A 25,907-nucleotide genomic window follows, 5' to 3' on the forward strand; every position below is an offset into this window, starting at 1 on the left:
GGAATGTCTTTGTATAATTTTCTGGCCAACTATTAATTACAATAAAACAGTTTATTCCTCTTTGCTGGTATCACGGAAAACAGATGCAGTGCCATTTGAATTAGAATTCTTATGCACTGCATTCCCAGTAAAATTCCTTGGCTTCTCTTTGGTGATGATGTCAATGTTATTGAGTGGACATGAAACCCAAAGGAGAAAAATAAGCAAGTTGCCAAACTATTATGTCACAATCACAAGATTACCAGCATTGTTGGACCAGAAATAGTGCGACGGTTCCTCTAACATGGGACATTTCGTGACTGGAAATGTAAATAAAAATTAAAAGAGCTATTAGCTATTTTCTAATAACTAAAGTATAAAAGTAGACTTATTTTAGACACAGTTAAAGCTGTATTCAATATTTCATCACTAATTTTTTTTTGGAGAAAAATTAAATAAAATCAAGAACAATCACAGAAGATCATACTACATCAATAGCCTAATAAAACCATTATTGTATTATTTTACATTGGGTTCATATGCCATTACAAATATGACTTATTTTATATCTGTAAAACCTTTATTGGACACTTTTCCTCACAGAATAAAGTAACAGGTCACTGCAAAAAACACATTTCTACAGTGACAAATTGAAAACTTTTTGTCTAACAATGCATACACACCACTAGGTGTCAGTATATCAGCCAGTGCAAAACAAACAACAACTGAATACATTTCCAATAAAACCGTAAAGCTTCAAAAAAAAAAGTAAAGCTAATGTGCCAGTTACTGTTGTTGTTACAATTTTAAATTGACTAAAAAGCAACAGTTACCACAGGAAGTCACATAAAATAATCCTAATTTAAAGAAAATGTGTCATTTGATGGCTTACTGCCATGATATTAAGGAAAGTGTTTCCCTGGTGTTACTATACAGTGTTTTTGTTTATTTAATTTTTTTTAGCTTGTTGATATGTGTTTTAGATTTTTGCTAGGCATTGCTAGGGTACTCTGGGTGCTTTTCAAAGCATTGTTATGTAGTTTCTAAGGGTTGTGCGGGTTTGCATGCATTTGCTAAGGTGAATACATTTTTTTTATTTTTTATTTTTTATTTAACCCAGTTGCAAAATTTAGGGTGGTCTGCATGGGTGCTAATGAATTACTGGCCCAAAAGGAACCTGCTTCCAATTCCCTCTTCAGTGCAAATCGATGGGAATTTTATGGCCTAATCACTTAGAAAAGGTAATAGACCACTTCAAATAAAAGGGTGGTCATTCCGTGTTAACTCAAAAAGAGATTATATATATATATTTATTTATTTATTTATTTTTGGGGAGAAAGAAAGGTGTTTTTTGAAGCTGCTGCACATCTGGACGAGCTCACAGAGACTGTACCATCTTATGTCCGTTTCTGTGAAGGTATGTGCATTCCTACCAGGACTCATTTAACTTACATCAATGACAAACCATGGTTCACTGCAAAACTCAGACAGCTCCGTCAGGCCAAAGAGGACATTTACAGGAAGGGGAACAGAGTCTTGTATAAACAGGCCAAATACACACTGGAAAAGGAGATTAGAGTGGCAAATAGGAATTATTCTGAAAAGCTAAGGATTGAGTTATCTTCCAGTGACTCGGCATCAGTGTGGAAAGGTCTGAAAGACATCACCAACTACAAGACATCATCCCCCAGCACTGTGGAGAATCAACAACGTGCAGACGATCTGAATGAGTTTTATTGCAGGTTTGGAAAAAAACCCAACACCCGCTCTGAATACCTCTCCGCATAACCATTAACACCTCCTGTAACCCCCCTCTGTCCCACACCTGCACCTCATATCAGAGAAGATGACGTGCACCAGGTCTTCTGGAAAGACCGCACTTCAAAGGACCCCTCAGTCAAGCTAACTGTTTTTTTGTCTTGTCACTGTCATTATGTTGCACTGTGGAAGCTTCCGTCGTCAAAAACTAATTCCTTGTATGTGTAAACATACCTGACAATAAAGCTCATTCTGATTGAATTATGTAGACTGTGGACAAAATTACATTTTACACCTCAGAGCCAGCATTAAAACATTTTTGAATAATTACCATTAGCATATAATGCAACAAATGGCTAATGTCATCAGATTGTATTAATACACCCACCAATCACTGTGTAAAAATAAACATGATATTTTTAATGATCATCTTTCTGAAGTCATGTTTACCCCCCTGTAATTTGGCTCTGAATCTCAGGGGAAATTAGCATTTTGACTCCATCTCTTTAAAATAGTAGATACTCAGTAAATGTAGATCTGTGACATTTAATGGTTTTGCTTTCATCACTATCTTAAGAAAAACATCTGACAAAGTCAAAAAATGAACCTGGAAACTTTCCAAAATTTGGTTGATTTGACATGGAATGACCTAGTACTTTCCAGAAAGAGATAAAAGACATTCAGGGTGAGTTTGCTTTTAGTATTACAAAAGTGTTTCAGGAAATCCCAGTTTCAGTCATGGGATCTTGATGCTCCCGTGGCTCAGTGGTAGAGCATTGTGTTAGCAGCTCAAAATGTTGTGGGTTCAATTCCCAGGGAACACACATAATGGTGCATAGCCGAAATGCACTGTATGTCTTAGCAAAGTATTGCAAAAAGTTGAGAGCACGGTGAGTTTTTGGAACTTTCAGTTTGTCACTTTTTGTGTCCACTTTCACAAGTGGATACTTAACCTTTAACCTTAAATGAGCAGTTACAAACATATTATCTTGACCTACACTTGTCTTGTGATACTGATTCTTCGTGTCCTCTGATCACAGTCCATGTCCTCTAGTTCAGCTAACTTACCTTGTATCATGCACACTCAATCTTAAACCTACCTAACACAGTTACCACAAAAACAGTAATAGATCTATAAAAAAAAAACAGTAGTAGACATATACATATCATATGCAATGCTACTGGTGTTGGCCAGTATTTCAGCCTTACAATAGAGACTTAATAATCTAAATGTGTAATTCCATTCAGCACCCTATGCCAGTTTGTCACATTCTCCCATACCACTTTCTTCATTTTCTTCTCACACAATAAAATATTATTCCCCATTCAAATGTAAGAAACCATGAGTGAACGATAAAGGTACTAATGCTCAACTCTTTAATGGTGCCTCAGTGTTGAAGACGTATAAAAAATACTGATGTCTAGGCTGGATGAGTGAGACTGTTGTCTGCTCTTGACCCATTTCGCTTCAGATCTCATTACTTTGCACACTGACCCTGAGCCCCGTCTGGATTAACTTACTCTCAGTGGTGGACGTTCAGCCAAGCACGTTGTCCACATACTCAAAGAGAGATGCATGCCTACGTCCAGGTACAGGTGCACGCAAACACCGACAGTGTCGTATGCAAACTGTGTACGTGACACTTTCAGATGGCAACCAGAATGCTTACCTACTGTACACTGAATCTAGCAGCTCAAACTAAAGATAGATAGATAGACTTTGTTCCTTAGTGACTTAATGTCATAATACTCAAAGTTCTTCAGCTTTAGTGACATGGCTACATTCTTTAACCTTGACCAAAGTGGAGTTACATGAAGTGTCCATGTGTGTGTTTATGGAGTCTTTGAATATACAAACTGAGTAATCAGTCTACTTGGAAATCGGTCAATTACTCGATGACTCTTTATAGATGTGATGCCAGGGTCAAGGGTGATTTGCAGAGTGTGACACAGAGTTTGCATGAATGCTGCGGGCAGAGTTCAAGCATTTGCACAAAGCATTTGGCTGTACAACCTTAGCAAACACTTCAAGCTCTGAAAAGCTTTGAAAGTGCACATGCATACAGGAACAGACTTACAATATATAAATCTTAAATAATAAAATATAGTAACTTTTCAAGTGGAAAAAAGTGAACATACAGCACGTGATACAGAGTCAATGCCACACCTCAGAGCATCATGGTCTGTGTATGTGCAGGGTGTGTAAAGTTAGTGTGTGTGGCAGTTCATATGAGTTCAAGCTAGGTGAACACATTTGTTGTCTGAAGGTGAAAGATAAGTTAGTCCGTCCGGTCAGGAAATCAGACAGTCGAGACTATAATCTCTGAGCCAATGGACATTGTTAATATCATGCATGCACATCTTTTCATAAATCGCACCAAGCAATGCGACTAATAAAATGCAGATCTTAAACAGTCAGGGCCACTTAAAGGAACTCTGGACGGTTTTGTCCTTGTGCTGGATGGACATTAAATCGCATAGTCTTACAACACATTAACATGGAACTGTTGAGTCATTTTCCTGATTATGATGATTCATTGGTCACGTGCGCGAAACATCTCTACTCGTACTTCCTGTCTTTCCGGATTAATTCTGAAGGAACTACTGACCTCTAGTGGACTCAAGATGCCATTGTGGTTTTTAATGTAGTCGTCTTGAATTGTTATATGTATTTACAAGGGCTACATTTAGCAGTTGTCACACAAGTCATAGTTATGTAATACAAAATGGGATATCCCATAATTTCAGTTACTTAATACTGATTTGTGACTTGCCTGAAATAATTGTCACTCAATTAAACATGTCCCAAAAGGTCCCATTCAACAAATAAGCCTTTGTGTTTACAGCTTTATTGTAGTACAGTTTAATTTATTCATCAATATAGTTTTAATTTTTCATGCACTGTAAAATAACCATACATATAATAAAATGACAAGGGATCGGAATACTAAGAAATAATATTTAGACGTCTCAAAAGAAATCATAATGCTGACTATACAGAAAACATGAATGTGTAATAAAGAACTTGCCTCCCTATATATATATATATATATATATATATATATATATATATATATATATATATATTTAGAGAGAGAGAGAGAGAGAGAGAGAGAGAGAGAGAGAGAGAGAGGGAGAGAGTTCTAACACTTCACATTAATTTCCAAGAATTAATTTATAACTTTGTACAACCCGAGAACATAACTGAACCATACTGAGCAGTAACTTATATTTTGCCACTATACACACCTCTATACAAGGCCTTTAGAAGTCATTGTGCGGAACACATAATAAATCAATAAAACATGATTAAAGATTTGGACACCAAAGCATATTCCTACTAATAAAACAAAATGAATTAATCTTTCATGATTCACAAGCAAACACAAGTATCTTGATATCACAACTCTTTTCAAACAAATAAAATACAAAACGTACATTGTACATTAAGCTGAAATTCAAATATCAAATTCCTCGCCAATGTCAAATACATGTATATCTCCCCTAAACTGGCCTGCAAAATCATTTTTAATCGGTTAATAATAATAGTCTATTTAAAATTATTCAGTTCTCACATTTAATAATCTCTACATTGCTCTGTTTCCATTGTTAACACACTGCGGATACTTCAGACATTTTCATTTCGCTCATTTGTTCATTCGAAGTAAAAGGATTTCAATTCCACATTTCTTAACATATTTTTCTGTAGGGTTATATCACTGAACCAGTAGGAGGCGACAAATCTTGCCTCATTAACTTCAAAACATTCAAAAATGATTCATTTGGGTCAGGATTGAAAAACCACTTGTGTTTGACACCTGTTTCAAGTTTGTTAGGAACTATTTTCAGTGACGGAGCAAATGAGCCAACACATTCTTCTTTTGCTCGTTCAAATGCTTTTCTGTGTGTTTGTTGCAGCAAGGAGGCACCAAATAATATAATGATAACAATATGCAACTTATATGATATAATTTGACACTACTGTGTCTTTTACTGACCGTAGCATTAAATGAGGTTGACTTGATACTGACATGATGTTCAGGTGAGTGTTTGCCTATTCGTTTTGTACCGTATTACAGTATTTGCACAAATGTCTTGTTTGTGTGTGAGTCAGGGGCTCTTGAGATTGGCCATGGCGGGGTTGATGAAGGAGAAGTTGTTGAACATGGTCTGGTCCACGCTGTTGATGATGATACGGTCTGTGACGGTAAGTCGTGGCTTCTCGTTTATGAACTCCTTATCGAAGTTGCTACAGTCACCTGCTGATTTCTGTAATGGAAAGTTAGTGTGTCAGTCACAGGTAAACTCCTAAATCTTTTTTTTCCTAAATCTAGTGTTTACTGTTTCCACAGGCAGCTGCCTAAGTCAGTACTTTAACTGAAATGGAACCTCAAAAGTTCCTCAATAATGTTGCTCACAGCACAAAAAGCCTACTTAATGTTAGCATATTGCTAAGCTAAAAACACAACATAGTCTTAATGCTCTAACAAACACAAATCAAACACATACATGTTGTTGTGTGTGTCTTCAAATTTTTACCTCACTGAATCATAAAAGCTTTTTTCACCAAGTCACCAAAACAAAAATATGAGGAACAAATGCCTATGCATGAGAAGCGCGGATATGATATCCTTAAAATGTTTTCTAGCTATGCAGCTCATTACGGGCAAGTCTTTTACAGCAATAATAAACTTACCACAGTTGGCCTGAAGGGCGGCTCCACCTGCCGTTTCTCAAGAGCGTTCCAGTCTATGTCTCTGAAGAATGCATGCTGCCTTATATTACCTTTCACACCCAGCCTTCGCTCTGGTTCCCGGACAAATAGCTGAAACCATTCAGAAAAACGCAGTTGTAGTTTATAACAAATCAAGCATTCTTCTATTTAATGTTAACTCTGACGTACCTTTACAAGAATATCGTTCGCGTCTCTAGTTAACCAGCGTGGGTAACACGGGTCATCTGTGCGAATCGACTGAAACAACTCTTCCTCGTCCTGGCCATGAAATGGGGACTGGCCAATCATCATCTCATAGAGAAGGACACCAAATGACCACCAGTCTACAGAAGTCCCATATTTCTGCCCAAGCAGAATCTGTGAAGCACAAGTAAATGCTTTATTTAATATCTGTTCGGTGCAAAAATATATTACATGTAAACATTAAAAAATAAGATGTATAACTATGGTACAAGTGGTAGAGATCGTCACCTCAGGAGCGATGTAGTCTGGGGTTCCACAGAAAGTGCACGTTCTAGCTTCTCCAAACATGTTCTCTTTACACATGCCAAAATCTGCGATCTTGATGTGACCGTCGATGTCTAGCAAGATGTTATCCAGCTTAAGATCTCTGTGGAGGCACAATACACACATAAATACATGAAAACATTGTAAGAGCTGTCTTTCAGCACGCTCTTAGCTCATATTTTATGTAATGTATCAGTGCATACCTGTACACAATGCCTTTAGAATGTAGAAACTGCAGCCCACAAACGATCTCAGCTGCATAGAACCTATCGCCAGAGAGAAGAGAGGAGGTGAAAAACAAGATTCTCTGAATTTGAAATGTGTTTGTGGGGGCTGTATGTGAGTCTCACGTGGACCGCGGAAGGTCAAATCTGTGGCAGGTCTGGATGTGGAACATTAAGTCGCCCCCGTTTAAGTACTCCATCACGAAGAAGAGATTCTCCTTTAGAGGCCAATGCAGAAACAGAAGAGTTCAGAGCAGTCGAACAAACCCACATTACTTCAGTATGTGAGCGTGACTCAGAGTGTGTCATGGGGTGGGCGGAATGTCCAAAATCTTATATTGTAGTATTTCAGGGCCATTACATCAATTCATAAGTTTATAAATAGAATATATATATAATACAAGTTCATTATTATTTTTAGTTATTCACTTTATGCACAATATAGGACCTTCAAAAAAAAAAAAAAAAAAACCTATGTCGAAAGTAAAATATATAGCAAATGCATTGACATGTTCCTATATGTCACACTGTCCAGCCCTAAGTGTGTCGGAGTCTATTACCTTGGTCTGGAAGGTACAGTAGAGGTGTGTGAGGAAGGGGTGTTCCCAGGCCAGAGACAGCACCCTCCTCTCCACCATAGTGCATTCAACATCATCATCCATCAGAACTACATCCTTCTTCAATGCCTTTACTGCAAAAAACTGCCCTGAGCCTTTCAGCTCAGCCAGGAATACCTACAACACACGTGCACAATACGGTATATGCAAGATTCATAGAGAAATACACGAGTATGCATCCAGAATGATGTTCCAAAATGAGGTTTAATAGGCTGTTGTCTTGCGATTCCTAATTCAGTTATACCATATAACAGCTGTCCATGAATGTTAAAAATAAATAAATAAATAACATTCTGAACAAAAAGCTGAAAAAAGACTATGAATTGGATACAGAATGATAATCAAAATGTAGATGGAGTCGATCAACACCCCAAAGCTTGACTGTAATTATTACCTCTTCATCAAGCGACATTTTATTTCATAACGTTAGTTTTGATGCTGTTTCATGTCAGATGATCATGTTAGATTACATGTGTTAGTATCTGGTGTTTCTTTTTTTTTTTACTTCACTTGTGTTTTTTTGGAAAATCTGTACAGAAGATGTGTACTAGTGCCCTCTACCATATAACAATGAAAACACAGATTCTTGGAGCACAAGTATAGTTTTTTGTACTTTTTGTAAGTATAAGTCAAGTATACCTAAATGTAATTTTAAGTATATTTCTGAGGAGTACATAAAGCCCATTTCAAAGAAGTACATAAAAAGTAAACTAAAAGCATACTTTCCAATTTTAGTTTAAAAGAAGTATTCTAAAAGCACACTTGAATAAACTTCTTTTTCATAAGGTCACTTCCTCTCAGCCCTCTATCTTGTTACCAAATACTGCCACCAATTGAACTGACTTCAAGGGACATTAAAATGATCTTTGTATAGCAGAACTTTAATTTTATGCCAGTTCCTTAAAATATTAAAAAAAAAAATATCCAAATTGGCCAGGTCGTAGTTTAGTTTCAGTATGGCAATGTTTTGCCTCATAGTAGTATTCAAAGGTTATTCATTGATGATTTGTTATTCATATCGGGTTGAACCAAAAGATGCCTCGTTTCTAAGTCATTTCAAAAGTTGGTATATACTGTAGTTTAAATGAAAAGTCACTGCTGTGGTGTGTTTGCTGTGAGTTGAATACAATATTCCTACCTTTCCAAAGCTTCCCTTGCCCAGCATCTTATGCAGAGTGAAATTATCTAGGTTGAATTTGTGAAGCTCTTTGCGTGGGGTGGAGTACACTGACTCAGGCTGTTCAAGACTTGGCCTGCGGCCCTCAGCCGGAGTGTCCCATGAAATACCTTGATGCTCTGTCGGGAGGAAAGAACATTTGGACATAAATTGAATTAAACAGGACAGAATTCATCCAAACAATCAATAAAAAATGTAAGTTTCTTAGCGAGGGAAAACATTTTCGGATGCAAAGTTTGTTCCAAATGGTAGACAGTAAAATTCAGAATGAGCTTTATTGCCAGGTATGTTCACACATACGAGGAATTTGTTTCCATGACAGAAGCTCCGCAGTGCAACATAATGACAGTGACAAAACAAAAAACACATTAAGGAATAGAAAATACAAAAAAAAAAAAAAAAAAAAAAAATACAAATAGGTAGATAAATTGACAATGTATGGCAGGTATATTACAATGAGCAGTTATGTATGTACAGGTATATTATGTGCAAAAATGTTAGTGTACGCTAAGTATGTGTGTTAGATAAATAAGTGCATGTGTATATAAATAGAAATAGTCTAGTGTGTTCCACAGTTATTATCAACAGTTCATAAGATGGATTGCCTGAGGGAAGAAACTGTTCCTGTGTCTGGTCGTTCTGGTGCTCAGTGCTCTGTAGCTTCGACCAGATGGCAACAGTTCAAAGAGGGAGTGTGCTGTGTGTGTAAATTATACTTTCTTAGTCATTCTGTCCAAATTGTAAGGCTGTATCTCACACATATTAATCAGATAAGTCAATTCCAGAATGCTCTGAGTTATGGTGGATTATGTCAGAATGTTACATCCAATACTGTTAAATACTGTATCATCAGAAAGATGCTTTACTCATTGTTTTTGGGCACTATGTAATTTTTGTGCTTGTGAAATTGTTAGCCACATGCTAACATAAAACTATATCAACTGTCCACCCTTACCAAAAAGTAGTATACTTCAAAGTAATTTTTTAAAGTATACTTAAGTAAAGTTGAAGTATATTTTTAAGTATACTTTATGTAGCAAGTATAAAAATATCAGTGTTATAGTAGTACACTTGTAAGTGTACTGTTTCAATACTCCTTAGGACTAAATTGGTCCACTTTCTAGTATATAAAAGTATACTTTGAAGTATACTTTGGGTGTAACTGTAGCAAACTTTGAGTACACAACTAGTTTACCTCTATGTTTGTAGTTTGTACTGCATTTATACTAAAAGTGAACTTATAGGTATACTGATAATTTACTAATTAAATACCTTACACTTTGAAGTATAGTCTCAGTAAACTACTAGTTTAGTAGTTTTATACTACTAGTAACTTTACATCATAATTTAAGTATTCTACTATATCTCTGTTTAGGTTTAAATGTTTATATATTTTGTTATATGAATATCTGAACATACAAAACATCCAAAGAAAAAACAGGTATATGCTTGTAACCAAAAACATTTTATTCTAGCTTCATGCATTCTTTTTTTAAACAATTTAATGTGGGTAAGTTTAATAAAAAATAAATAAATAACATTTTGAACAAAAAGCCACCCCCAAAGCTTGTCTATAATTACTACCTCTTCATTTGTCGACATTTTATTTCATAATGTTACAGTTTTGATGCTGTTTCATGTCAGATGATCGTGTTAGATTACATGTAAATTGTGATTACATCTGTTATTTCTTTTTTATTCTTCACTTGTGTTTTTTTTTTTGAAATTCTGTGCAGAAGATGTGTACTAACGCCCTCTACCATATAACAATGAAAACAGATTCTAGGAGCACAAGTATAGTTCAAATATATGTAGACTATTTTTAGGTATAAATCAAGAATACCTTAATGTAATTTTAAGTATATTTCTGAGGCGTACATAAAGCCCATTTCTGAGAAGTACATAAAAAGCAAACTAAAAGCATACTTTTCCTATTTTTAGTTTAAAAGAAGTATTCTAATAGCACACTTGAATAAACTTCTTTTTCGTAAGGTTACTTCCTCTCAGCCCACTATCTTGTTCCATATAAGCTCACTTCTGGTCATTTCCAGAGAAGGAATGTTTCTGAAATAATTTTGTCCACGTTAAAACCCTAGAAATGGCGGTAATTTGACGAATCTGTAGTTAGTAGCAAATTTCGCACTCAAATCTTTTCAGAATTGTGAATATGTTGCTTTTGTGCATGTTATATTTACCTTTGCGTGGTAGAGGGGGTGCAGGCGCGAGGGGTGAAATTGGTAAGTGATCTGAAGGCTCTCTAGTGACCCCTGACTGATTTACACCCACTGGACCCTCTCGACCAACAACCTCACTATCCCGCGAGCTGCGAGACTGCTATGGAAAGAAACGCACAACTTGTTCAGATTAAATATCCTGCACCACATGATAATCCAGGTTATTCATGCCATTCAGTCTTTGTCACATTGTGTTCATCTGTGTACTACTGCATGTTGAGTTGACACAAAAAACATATTCTATAGCATTGCTAGCCTGTGGTCCCATTGTACATAACTGCATATTTGCTTTATTTTTTAAAAGATCAGCTCAGTGAAAAATTTAATCAATATTAAATTGATTAATTGTCGGATAATTGTCAACCGATACTCTTAAATATAAAACAAAAGTTGTTATTCTACTTAAAGGAGTAACGCAATATTGTAATGCATTATTTTTAAAAGTAACTTTCCCCAACAATGCTAATAACAAACTCCAATGGAATAAATTGCACTATTAGTGTACTAGGAGTGTCTTGTAAAAGAAATAGTTCACCCAAAAAATAAAAATTCTGCCTTTTACTCACCCTCATGTTGTTTCAAATCTATAGGACTTTCTTTTTTTCTGTTGAACAGAAAAGAAGATATTTTGAAGAATTTGGGTAACCAACAGATGCTTGTCCCCACTGAAAAATACTATGAAAGTCAATGAGGACCAAAAATTATTTGGTTACCCACATTATTCAAAATATCTTCTTTTGTGTTTTACTGAGTAAAGAAATTCACAGGCTTGGAACAACCTATATTAATGAAAATGCTGGCCATGAAGATCATAAACAACTCCAGTACTCAAGGGGGCGATAGCGTTTATGCCATTAAACCCATGTGCTATTAAGTAGCTTGCTATTAACATGTAGATTTGAACAAAACTAAAGTAAAATAACAGCTGTAATAGACAACTAAATGTGTGGTCACATTAGCAAAATTTTGACATAAAACAACTTGGACCCTTTGCAAAAGCTGCATGAAGAAATATTTTGGCCTCACTCAAAACTCCTGAACATGGAGTTTTCTATTGAAATGACTGTACTTCATCCATTTAAATTCAACAAACAACAGTAAATGGTGTGGAAATTGTTACATGCTTGTGTCAAGCTGCTTAGCATCTGTGGTTCATAATATATGTGTCTTCCAACCTGTTGAGTGCTCTCAATCATAGCCAGGGCCTCTGCCATTAACTTCTGGTTGACCCCACAAAGGTTTGCTACCTTCTTCTGACATTTATGGTGAACATTCATGCCACACTCTGCAAGGACAGAAAACATTCAAAACATTAAAATATTGTGTGGACATTTTGACAAATGCAATTATTTAAAATGTGATTATGCAAAAAAATGAATTTTAGAAACTTGTTTTTACAGTTCTGTTAAATTACTTTGCATTGCATTTTTCTTTGAATTACATTAGTGGTTTTTATCTAAATGTAACTGAATTTTCCATATTTTATGCAAATGCTTCAAATAAAATGAATGTTACGAATGTTTATGGCTATATATATATATATATATATATATATATATATATATATATATATATATATATATATGTATATATATATATATATATATATATGTATATATATATATATATATATGTATGTATGTGTGTATATATATACTTTTATTTAAATTATTAAAAAAGCCATGGTTGCACATCAACTCTAATGCCAAAATATTTTTACCCTTTTAATAATTCACTACTTCTATTGCATATATCCTAACATATGTATATGTATGTTTGTGTATGTTGTAACATTTCAAGCTAAATAATACATATTTAGTGTTGTCAAATAGTTAATCAAGATTAATCTCTTCCAAAAACATTTGTTTAAATAATACATTTGTGTGTGTACTGTGTGTTACATTTTTTACATCTAAGTACACAAACATACATCATTATCATATCTTTTTTTAATATTTACAGTTATGTGTGTGTATATATATATATATATATATATATATATATATATATATATATATATATATAAACATACATGCATTGGTGTATTTATATATACATAAATGTACACACACACAAATATATTATTTAAAAAAAAAAAACTCTTATTTTGGATGTGATTGTTTTATCATGATTAATCGCTTTGACAGCACCAATCTTTAAATAATTATTACATTATTTAAACACATTTTTGCTAGAATAGTTTTAGACGTTAACAAAATGGAAAAACACTGAATGATTCTTTCACACACTTAGACATTTATAGCTGGCATGTGGTTGTGTAATGAATCACCTTCACATTTAAGGCCCTGCCGAGCAAGACCCCACAACAAGGTTCCACAGTGCTCACAGAATGTCGGGCTCATGTAGTTATACACTTTAAACCTGTGAGGCATGTCAATCTTAAAACGTTCCTTATGGATCTGAAACCCACACATATGCACACATATTTAGCGTAGAACACATACACACACTCACACAACAGGTCAACAAGAAAAGCTGTCCAAAACGTCATTCATTATTGTCAGTGTGACTCAGTAAAGGTTGGAAAAACTATTTTGTGGCATTTAACAATTACTGAAAGGGGAAGGATTCTTGAAACAAAAAGATCTATAATTGGCATACAGTTGCACAAAATGTCCAAAGTTCTCTGACTTACAGTAAAATCAGGGCACCAAAACCCTTTTGTGAGTGTTAAGCAACAAAAAAAGGAAACAAAACACTTAGTGTGCTTTATGTAATTGGATATAAGAGTGATGAAAAGAACCTTGTGTTTACCATGGTTTCTTTACTGTTTATTGCTGACCCTGTGCATTTGGCGATGACTTTGTCAATACACTTTTTATGAATGGCAGCATTGCATTCTGGGGAACAAATAGAGAGAAGTGTGTAGGTGGAGTCTTTAGTAATTCAGTGGACACTTGTGTAAGAACTGCTACAGCAATGAGGATGTGAAAAAAAAGACTTACGCCGACACTGATATCCCTGTTTATTCAGGCCCCTGAAACAGGAAAAGAAACCACATTTATATTTATAATCTTAATATATTATGTTGTATAAATGTTAGTAATATATAATCTAATATAAGTGCTATTTTTTGCATATAAATATACATATTAGATACAGATTAGTCCAAAAAATTCCACCCCACATTATTTTACATAAGTTGTGAATGCTGTTTCGTGTTATCTCTAACATAGTTATTTCTTAAGAAGAGTGTTGTTTTAAATCTGAATACTTAAGACGTAATACCAGACGAACTCCTTGCAGACTGAACAGAAGGTCGGCTGAGGGAAAAATGTGGCAGTAAACTCGTGACATTTGACCACATGAACTTTAGCCTGTTTGATGGCTCCCCGTCTGTGATGCAGTGCGAACACCCCTTCTTTTTCCCGTTCGGTCTCTCCACCTCCTTCGCCGTGACCTGCAGCATCTAAGAACAAACAAGAACCCACACAAAAACACCAAAAATGATTTCTGTACCCTTATCCCAGTTTGAAAACTCCTGGACAAGATCCATCAGCTCATGATAACATAATCATAGAACTAATAAACCTTGCATTAATATAATCAGTAAGAGATTGTTTGTGGATCAGATTTTGATAAATACTCACCACTCCTCTCCAAAAAATAGTGCGCTTCCATCAATAAGCGACCCTGTGGCTTCAGTTCAACCTATAATACACAAAAATGAATCTCAAATTATTGGAAATATATTGAAAACATTTATTACACATCCATTTGCTACGTTTTCATTTATTTTTTTAATAAATAAATTAAGTGTTCTAATCCGCCCAAACTTGATTGCTTTATATTTATAATAAACAACAATAACAAATGGTTGACACATTTGTTTCCATTTAGCTTGGATTAGATTTTCTGAGCATGTCACCACACAAACTCTCACCCAGATCTCCAGTTTGCCGTTCTCTTTCTTACAACGTGACGCGAGGGTGTCGAGTTGAACAGTAGCCTCTGCCTTTAGCTCAGCCGTCTTGTCCTTGACCACCACATGCATTACTCGTCCTCTGTGGACGTGAGCATCAAATGTGCTGCTCCAGGGGGGATACATGGTGGGCCGCTTCTGTTTGTACACCTGACCCTTTTCTACATATACACACACAAATACACCTCCAAATCAGTTCCACACCACTGACAGTTTGACTGGACTAAGCTTCAGCACGAGTAAATCACTTCATGTGTGTTACAGCATTCTAGCTGGATTTACTGGATCTGAAACTAATACCACTGAAATGGCACAATGCTTTAACTGTTCGATAATCTGACAGCTTTTACTGCAGGAATACAAATATAGTACCATGTCATACTATTTACAATGACTATTTACCTTAGTTAAACGTCAACATGACATTTGAAATCAGCTTTGTTTGCTTTTTCTTAATGCTGTTCCTGGTCTTTTTGTGCATGATGCATCAAATAACTCTTAAAGGGGTCATATGATGTTGCTAAAAAGAACATTATTTGGTGTATTTGGTGTAATGAAATTTAAGTAAAAAAAAAAACAAAAACAAATACTGTACTGTACAAATACTGTATGCCACATACTGTACATTATTGTTTCTCTTCTATGCCCCACCTTTTTGAAACGTGTCAATTTGTACAAAGCTCAGCGTTCTGAAAAGCGAGATGTGCTCTGATTGGCCAGCTATCCAGTGCGTTGTGGATGGCCGAATGCCTCAAGCGTGTAATGGAAATGTTACACGCTATAACATACTGTCATGCCGTTTGTCTTTTGAGACTAAAACATTAAAACCTATTATAAATTAGGCAATTGCTGCATCCAGTGGGGACTCAATTCTCAATTCCAGTCCTCGTGCCCCCAGCTCTGCATATTTTGCATGCCTCTCTTTGTTAACACACCTTATTCGGATAATCAGCTCATTAGAAGTTATTTCCATGCATCAACTGTGTTGCCATTGACATGGTCCCTACACAGTGTTCATGGCTCCCTACTCCCTGAGCAGGGGAAATCTCTTGAAGTTTACTTCACTTCCGAACATTCATTCACAGATTTTGCATTCTTCACACACAGAGTGACATCATGTATCTCTGTAAATAAATACAATTTGCATCGCGCCGCGTACACATAGTACCATGTCTGCATTTGTGATCTGAGAAACAACAAACAAGCCTACTATACATTCTCAAGGAGGGCGTGGTTGACTCTTAACTTAACTTCTCTTTGGATTTGAGACTTTAGTCTTTGCAACTTTACAGATCTTTTTTATGCACCAAGAGCTTGTAACACTCCGAAGAGAATGGAAAAACTGAAATCGTATCATCATATGACCCCTTTAAAACGACTTTCCTTTTCGCTGACATCATCAAGGCCTCTTATTTTTAGCCCCTCCCCTCCAACCACCTGCCTTCACTCTGGTGTGTAATGCCCACTTTTAATAATCCAATAAATTCCCAATGGATAAAATCAAGTACAGCTCTACATTTAAATCTATTCATTTAATTTATTTGATTAGCTCAATTCTGTTGCGCTTAGAAACACAAGTAAATTAGGCTGCAAACACTTTCATTTAATGTGTAATTTGACATTAAACAAATTTAAAAAAAAAAAAAATAAATGAACAAAACTAGCATACAGTTCATCTGACTTGTGCTTGAGAGAGGAGATGTTTCAAAAGTGTTTCAGAATGACATGACACTTTATATTTTGACTGGTATGTGTGGTTGTGGTTTGTTGTAGAGAACAAAACCAAAGGGGTTGCTGGGAAAGCCTCGTGTCTTCAGCACTGCGTAGTGGCTATGTTTGAGTAATATGCATGTCTGTACAACTGCTAATCATTTCATCTGATCTGATTTACACCCACATTTTACCAGCTATGGACATCCATGCAAGTAAATATATGTTGCATAATATATATATATATATATCCTCTGACATACATACGGTAGGTGAGTTCAAATGCACTTTTGCAGAAATAGTTAAATATTCATTTGGTTCTTCTTGATTTGCTTTGTTTATTATTATTATTGGGCATTCTACTTGTTGTGCTAACTGGCAGAAGCAATGAGACACTGCAGTGGTCAGTGGTCTTAAAGAATAATTCACATAAAATATTTGTAAAAAATGCATCCATGACAGAAGTAGTGATGTTTGATTCATGAATAAATCATTATTTCGGAAGAACATGAGGGTGAGTAAAATAATGACAGAATTACAATTTAGTGCAAACCATTCCTGTAGGTTTCATAGAGTTTCAATTATACAGTACCTACAGTAGTATGTGTAAAAACATCTTGACGGCATCTGCAAAACATTTTGAATTATTGCATAGTTGGTTGTCAAATGCTCAGAAACAATGGCTCCATATTTGGCATCTGTCTGTCATCATAAACTGTTTTTTTTTTTTTTTTGCTGAATAATCTAATGACTAAGTACCCAGTAAGTGAAATTGTGAGATGTATGTGATAGACAATGCGAATTACAACCTGAAGATGAGTTTAATAGAAATGAAACGGATACTTCCTTTTTACTGACAATGACACTGATGACACACATTTCTCAAGAATTCACACTTAGAGACAAAACTCTCCAATAATGGTAAGTTGGGCCATTTTCACCACATCTGAAATCAGCATTCATTTTGTTTTTTCATTTATTTAAACTTTCTTTTTTTGCCGTTCATTTACTTTATTTAATTTTATTTTAATAAAATGCTTGTCTTGCATTATATCATTTTATGCATCATAAATAAGATCTTTAATAAACAAAAAATAAGACTTAATTTGCCAAATTTACAGCTTAAAGCAAAATTTAAATATTCAGTTTTTAAATCATATTTACCTTGATTTGTCTTTTATTTTCTCTGCACATCACACAATTCATATTTACTTATCAAATTCTTCACTAACTCTATTTTCTAATTTTTAACTTAAGTACAGTTTTGCCCAAATCAGGGCAAAATCATATCATATCGTTTTAAACAATTATTCATATGTGTATTAACACATTTTCATATTGATAGATTTTCATATTTTAGGATTAAATGTGGGACAAGGGTAAAACAATATAAATCAAGGAAAATAATCTCATATTTTAATATATATTAAATATATAAATGCCCCATGGTATCTGTTGTCTATCTATGTTTTGATGCTTTTACAGTAAACTAACTCTTTTATCTGTAGTAAAAATATCTTACCAGTCTCCACTGCTTCTTTCATGTAGACAGCGCAGTATGGATTGAGTACTTCTTCATGGTAGGCAAGCCCTGGGTCCATCACAAAACTCGAAAAACCAATCCTCAGGAACGGAGACATGACTGTAAACTCTCAGATCCGACGGCAATAGCCTCGGATATAGTTCTCTTGAAAGCACAGTGGTTTAATTCCACTGTAAGGGTCTGTACAGTGATGTAATGCTATTTGATGTTTTTCATATTTGTGATGACTGATAAATGGGTTTCGAAACTCAGATGGGTCAACCGTGGTGTCCTTCAGTCTGTGGCATTCAAAGTGATACTCTTTAAATAAGTTTTTAACTTTGTCTTTTGTCCACCAGGTCTGTCCTCTCTTATAGCTACTCTTTTAGAAGAAATGATGCTGGGATGAAAACCTGGAACAGTCTACAAATACAGAATAAAACATAATCAATTCCAGTAGTAAAGTACAATAATAAAGTAAATAATAAAATTGCAAATTTAAATTAAATGCATATTAGTTAAAATATAAAATCAGTATATTACCTTTTTGTTTAGCAGATTTGTATCAACAATTAAAATAATAACTTTCAAAATTAATAACTTTCAAATCAATAATATAATCAATAATATTCAGTATAATTAAAAATGTATAATAATCTCACATTTAACCATTTACTAAAGCCCAGCATCAAAAAAGCCATCAACAACACATTCTGAAATCCTTGCTTTCTAATGGAAACACAGGCGAATACATGCTTAACTTTTTTCCATACTACACGCGCCCTTTAATTTAACACCAGTTCACACCAACTATGTTACAATGACCCAGTAACACTTAATATGTCATAAGCTAAGCAGAAAACACACTGACTTGTTAAACAGTTGGACCACAGAACCATAATAAACACTTACAGAGTTCTTGCCAGTTGAAAGCCGTAAGGTGAAGGGAGAGAACCAGAGAAAGAAATATTAATAGATGTGAAATCCAAAACTCACAGTCACAGCCAAACATACAGCACCAACACGCACCTCATTACTACTAATTTATACTGGATGTGTATGTTATGGTGCATGATATTCATGTTACAACAACTTTTAGGCCTATATTCTTTTTATATTCATGAAACTTAAACAACAGCATTTGTGGCATACAGTTAATTATCAGGTTACATTTTTTTCAGTGTTTTTTTTTTTTTTTTTTTTCAAAAAAAAAAAAAAAAAAAAAATCACTGTTACAATGTAAGTGAATGGGGAAAATACTGGAAGTTTTCCAAAACATAAATGTGTAAACTAAAAAATGTAGAGTAACATTTTACAATACGGTTCCATTAGTTCATGTTAGTTTATGTATTAACTTGATCATTAATGTATTCACATAAACGAACAATGAACAATACAAAACTTTGTTGATGTTAGTAAATGGAAATGCAGTCGTTCATCATTAGTTCATGTTAATTGACGGTGCATTAACTAATGTTAACAAGCACAGCTTTCAATTTTAATAATGCATTAATAAATGTTGAAATTAACTTCAGTTAATCCTGAAGAAGTGTTGTTCATCCTTAATTCATGTTAACTAAGGTAGTTAACTAAAGTTAACTAGTGAAACATTGTCAACTGTTACCAATTTTAGTAAATCACTTCTGTTTAAATCTAGAAAAGTTGTGAAGTTTATGTAAATTTTTTATTTTATGTTTTTAGTGTTACACTATCTTGGCAACAAAGTCATAAAATTAAAGAAAACTTTAAACAGAATATGTTAGTAAGCATTTTTACCACACTAAAATCATGCACACTAATTACTAATTACGTTTTGTAGCTATACTATTAAAATAAGTGAGCATATGAATGTTAATTCCATTTGAAGGGTCTCAGATTTTTACCTAAAAAAGGAAACAATAATAATAAAAAAAGTATTTACTTGGTAATCAACATTACTAGATGGTTGGAGGGGTGTTAACCCCTGGAGTCTCAAGTTTTCAGCTGTTCTGTCATATCATGATGTAAGAATTGTAAGTGATAAACAGAAGACGATTTTAGATGGAATTTAAAAAGCATATACTAATATTCAATGTATAAGCAATTAGAGTAAATAAAGAGGGAAAAAAACTATAAAAAAACACAAACTTAAGTTTCTCAAAACACGGCTTAAAAACTCTCTTTCTTGCTCTGTAAACGTGTTTCTGCATGACTGCCGAGTACTTCCTGTCGTTTGACTGACAGCTCAAACCGCACTTCCTGCATCACTGAAGGACTGTAAGCGCAGATAGCAAGCTGCTGCTCTTACCTGCTTCTGCTACCAGGATAGACAGAAGAGAAACAAACAACAGTAGATGGATAGAAAGAACACAGCAGGATACAGACATATTCTTTAATGTCAGAACTTTATAGTAAGCCTTTATTGGCTCTATGAATGTGATATTTCATCAAACAGTGTGTGGGGTCAATACTGACTCCAGAGTCGACAGAGTTGAACTATCCCAGCATGTGAAAGCTGCAGGGGTGGAAGAAGAGTGGGATCAAACCACAAACGCCTCCATTGAACTCGCATACACTAGACCGGACTGAACTACAAATACATTTGACCTTTCGCAAACCACTCGGGAGCTTAGACTCATAAGGCTTGTTCAGTTAATATTCAATAATCAATAGTTAAAACTCTGTGGCTCCGTTTCCACAGAAAATCAATTCCAACTCTCATGAAAACAAAACATTTTTACATGAGTCCAAATACAATGCAAGCACCCACGCTGAAGTGTTGACAAGCAAAAGCAGAAAGATTGTAGATTTTAAAGCACTTGTAATAATTCTTCAGTACAAAAAAGGGTTATTTGAGATGTCATCTAAAATGGCTTCTTTTTTTTGTTAGTTTTTCTGACATGAGACTACTTTTCTTCACTCCGTGTGAACAGTTTGAAGATCGTTCTGTCACATCCCTGTCTGGTGTCCTTGGGCATGTTTTAATGTTGCATAATTTGCGCTGATACCAGAAATACTTGTTTATTATGAATACATCTTTTAGCTTGCATTAATAAAGTTCCAAATCAAAAATAGGAAAATACCTTTCATATTTTATGCATATACAGTCGTGGCCAAAAATATCGGCACCCTTGGAAAATATAATCGAAGAAGGCTGTAAAAAAAATTAATCTGCATTGTTAATCCTTTTGATCTTTTATTTTAAAAAATCACAAAAATGTAACCTTTCATTGGATAATAATAATTTAAAATGGTGAGAAATATCATTATGGAATAAAAATTATGGAATTTTTTCTCTAATACACATTGGCCAAAATTAACGGCTCCCTTTTATTCAATACAGTTTAACAGGTCTAAATGTTCTCCTGTAATGCCTGATGAGCTTAGAGAACACCTCACAAGAGATCAGAGACCATTCCTCCATCCACAATCAATCCAGAACCTTTAGATTCCCATCTCCATGTTGGTACTTCTCCTCTTCATGTTGGTGCTTCTCCTCTTCAGTTCACTCCTCTCATTTTATATAGTGTTCAGGTCAGAGGACTGGAATGGCCATAGCAGAAGCTTGGTTTTGAGCTCAGTGACCCATTTCTGTGTTGTTTTTGAGGTTTGTGTTTGGGTTATTGTACGGTTGGAAGATCCAAACATTATGGTCCATTATAAGATTTTTAACAGAGTCAGTAACTTACTGATTTTTTATCCGTTAGTATTTGATAGAATCCATGATGCCATGTGTCTAAAGAAGATGTCCAGGGCCTCCAGCAGAAATATAGGCCCACGACATTAAAAATACAGCAGTCTATTTTATTGTAAACATGGGGTACTTTTATCCCTGTGTTCACCAAACCATCTTGAGTGTTTGCTGCTAAAAAAAATTTTTTTTCTGACCATAGAAGCAAGTCCCATTTGAAGTTCCAGTCATGTCTGATAACTGAATATGCTGGAGTTTGTTTTTGGATGAGCTAGGAGAATTTTTCTTGAAACCCTCCTAAACAACATGTGGTAATGTAGGTGTTGTTTGACAGTTTTTTTTTAAGGTTTTTTGACCCCGAGACCCAACAATTTTCTCTAGTTCTCCAGCTGTGGTCTTTTGAGAGTCTTTAGCCACCCAAACTCTCCTTCTCACCATGCATTAGGACGATATAGACACACGTCCTCTTCCAGGCAGATTCATAACATTTTATGTTGATTGGAAATTCTTTATTCTTCACTAATTTGTGAAGCTCAATTATTATCTTTTGCTGCACATCAGAAATATATTCTTTGTTTTTTCTCATTGTGATGGGTGATTTAGGGAATTTAGGCTTTGTTTTCCCTCCTCTTTATATTTCTGTGAAACGGGAAGCCATGGCTGGATAATTTCATGTTCATAATCACCCTGCAGTGCTCAAAATTGTGAATATGAATGGGAATATACTTCAGAAATATTTTACTCAAAATAATTTCTAGGGGTGCCAATAATTGTATCCAGCGTGTATTTGAGAAAAGCATTCATTTGATAATGATATTTCACCCCATTTTAAAATCTTAATATACAATGGAATTTTAGATTATTGTGATTTTGTATTTTTTTAATAAAAGATCAACAGGATTAACAATGCAGATGAATTTTAACAGCCGCCTTTGATCATATTTACCAAGGGTGTCCATATTTTTGGCCATGACTGTGTGTGTGTATATATAAATTTAAATGTATGCATTTATCTGACGCTTTTATCCAAAGCGACTTACAGTGCATTCAGGCTATCAATTTTTACCTATCATGTGTTCCCGGGGAATCGAACCCCCAACCTTGCACTTGATAGCGAAATGCTCTACCAATTGATTGTTCAATTGTTCAAAAGTGGTAGTACATACATTTTCAAAAGATTTTTATTTAAAAAAAGGATTACAGAATCATAAAAGAAAATGTCTGTTTGCATAAACATATTAAGCAGCACAACTGTGTTCAACATTTATAATAATTAAAAAGGTTTTTAGAACACCAAATCAGCATATTAGAATGAGTTAAGGATCATGTGACAATGAAGACTGGAGTAAAATATAATAATTCATTTTAAATTGTAATAACAATTTTTAAAAATAAATAAATGAATAAATGAAAATGAAAAAATAAAACAAATAAATGCAGCCCTAGTGAACATAAGAGACTTATATAATAATAAAAATAAATAACTTTTGAACATTAGTGTAGATGTATATTAAACATAAATTAAAATATTATGGAATATACTGTATAAATAAACATTTCCAGTGGTTACTCCAGAACCTGGACTGACAACAAATATCTAATGACAAATAATACGAGTCAAGTTTTAACAGCTCTAAATTCAAAAACAGAACTACAGGTGTTGTGCGTTTCTATCTGAGAGGTAAAGGCAAAACACATAGATTTGCAAGGTTTTAGCACAATGAGAGTGCACTTAAAATCTAATCCACCTAGTATTTCACCCTACGTCATTGTTCAATTTCCTTTGTAAACCCTACATTTTGAAGTAACTACTGAAAGAACCAAGAACATGCAGAGCATTCACAAGACTGATTTCAAAGCCTGATAAAGCACCCTTTTCATTCAAACCAATTGTGCTTACAGCTGTTTTTATTCAGTTCTTTGCTGTTATTCATGCTGGCTTTGGGTTATTGAGCTATTCTTGCACATTTTGGTTCCTCATAGTATTTTTATCCCATGGTTTTCTGCCACAAGCCTGTTGAAATAACATGACAAACTCCACAAACCTATTTAGTTTATATATCTTAACATTGATGATAATAATAGGAACAATCAGATAAATGTTACAGTTTGATAGTTAGTTTTAGATAGTCTATTTCAGATACAGTAAAATACACAAATGGAGCATAGCAAAATACATTAATATTCTGGATCAGATGTCTTCGAAACAGTTGCAGTAAACCGTTTTAAGTTAAATCGCATAACACTGACATTTGTGCACTTGGGTAGAATGTGGTTGGAAATTGCAGTCTGATGTGAGTAAGATCTTCCAGTGCCCGACATTTGCAGTTCTTCTAATTCACACATATCATACCACAGAAGGCAGTATGTTCATATCTTTCTTGTTATTTGATAGTTTTGTTTTTCCGGAAAAACCCTGTTTACAAATACCAACATCAGCACCTTTATGTAAACTAAATCATAATTCTTCAGAAAAGGTGATTCTTTGGCAATAATGGTGTGATTTACAAGCAGGTTTTTGTCACATTATTGGCAGAACGAGCTCAGAAGGGACACTTTGATATGATGCATAATGTCAACATCAGTAAGTAACACTGGTAAACCATAAAAATGCCTTTCAAAGGAGCAAAAGTTAAAAAGATATATCCAACAATCAAGTTATATATATATATATATATATATCTCATATCTCCGCTGTTTCTCATCTATTTAAATGAGATTAAACCGAGAGCGGGTTAGACTTTTCTATACTGTTGAACAGACCCAATATCTCACATAATCTCACATCAAAATTCACAAATCTCAACATTTCTTATCAACTTTTATAACTGATCTATTGGTGTATGTCAACTGATTTCATCAAATTTTAGGAGAAACTAGTTTCAGTTAACTTTGATAATTTATATAATTGAAACATACTGTAACTGAGACCTCTACTAAGTCCACCGAGCTTTGAAACAGCAACATTTGAGATATTAATATCACCTGAAACCTATAAAAGGACTGCGTTCACCTTTGTGGGAAGAATTTAATATACAGTTTAGGTAAGGCTAAAGCCACAACAGGCTATAAACTGACTTAAAATAGATCAATTCATGCTCCTAAAATTGCTCAAATACTGTATAAGAAAGCTCTAAATCCTTCTCTAAGCCAAAAATCCAGGCATATGCTTCAAACTGCAACAAAAGCTTGCCATCCACAGCTTTTACCAAACTTGTGTGGGACATTGTTTTCTTCTTATAACTGAAATCTTCTTGATACATCCCAAACGTGGATGTCGTTCTTCTTTTTTAGAAGAGCAGGTTCTCAAATGCAAAGTTTACTTAAACACTGTTTTCTTCTACGTTTTGTGGTTTCCTGCAGCTGACGCACTAACAGCTATAGCAAAGTCAACTGGATAATATAAGGCTGCAAAATGTGTGTGATGATGTACAGTGCATCTTATTAGTGAATGTCTAGCAGGCAACAACAGTTGCATCAGCAACACGAACAGTCAGGCTGTTCTCTTATATTAATATCCTCTTATAGGGTACGTATTAATTATATTGAGTTAAACTAAGCTTAAAACTTTAACTTGAAGGTTCATGCATAACGCACAGATGATAGAAACAGCTCTTACCAGTAGGCTACAGCTCCGATCAGCGCAGCTCTTCAGTGCAGTCGTCTGAAAGTTCGCCTGCCTTTAGAACTTCTCGAGACCTTCACGTCACGCGCGCGTTTCACCTCTCATCGCACACTGAAGGAAGCAGACAGAAATGCTGTGCGGTTTGCAGGATGACACGCTGTTAGCTGCAAAAATATAGGTCATAGACTTTAAATGTAACGCATAGC

General features: G+C 34.7%; 1 protein-coding gene across 5 annotated transcripts; it reads right to left on the minus strand.

The window, feature by feature from the left end:
* Positions 1-4,559: 4,559 nt before the first annotated feature.
* On the minus strand, positions 4,560-25,822 carry LOC127972759 (protein kinase C theta type). Of its 5 annotated transcripts, none has more exons than XM_052576554.1 (18): positions 18,950-19,258; positions 18,407-18,829; positions 15,136-15,335; positions 14,843-14,903; positions 14,481-14,661; positions 14,198-14,229; positions 14,007-14,092; positions 13,522-13,651; positions 12,407-12,516; positions 11,193-11,328; positions 8,959-9,116; positions 7,764-7,937; positions 7,330-7,421; positions 7,183-7,245; positions 6,944-7,082; positions 6,641-6,829; positions 6,434-6,562; positions 4,560-6,006 (listed from the first exon to the last, which is right to left on the minus strand). In XM_052576554.1, exons 2-18 carry the CDS (start codon positions 18,522-18,524, stop codon positions 5,848-5,850), a joined length of 2,157 nt encoding a protein of 718 aa, XP_052432514.1. In that variant the 5' UTR covers positions 18,525-18,829; positions 18,950-19,258; the 3' UTR covers positions 4,560-5,847. The 5 variants fall into 5 exon arrangements, with proteins under 5 accessions (XP_052432514.1, XP_052432489.1, XP_052432496.1 ...); XM_052576529.1 differs by lacking the exon at positions 18,950-19,258 and adding an exon at positions 25,696-25,822 and having other exon boundaries at positions 4,562-6,006; positions 11,193-11,331; XM_052576536.1 differs by lacking the exon at positions 18,950-19,258 and adding an exon at positions 19,319-19,577 and having other exon boundaries at positions 4,562-6,006; positions 11,193-11,331.
* Positions 25,823-25,907: the final 85 nt, after the last annotated feature.

The sequence above is a fragment of the Carassius gibelio genome, chromosome A4 (assembly GCF_023724105.1).
Source record: "Carassius gibelio isolate Cgi1373 ecotype wild population from Czech Republic chromosome A4, carGib1.2-hapl.c, whole genome shotgun sequence".
NCBI classification, from domain to species: domain Eukaryota; kingdom Metazoa; phylum Chordata; class Actinopteri; order Cypriniformes; family Cyprinidae; genus Carassius; species Carassius gibelio.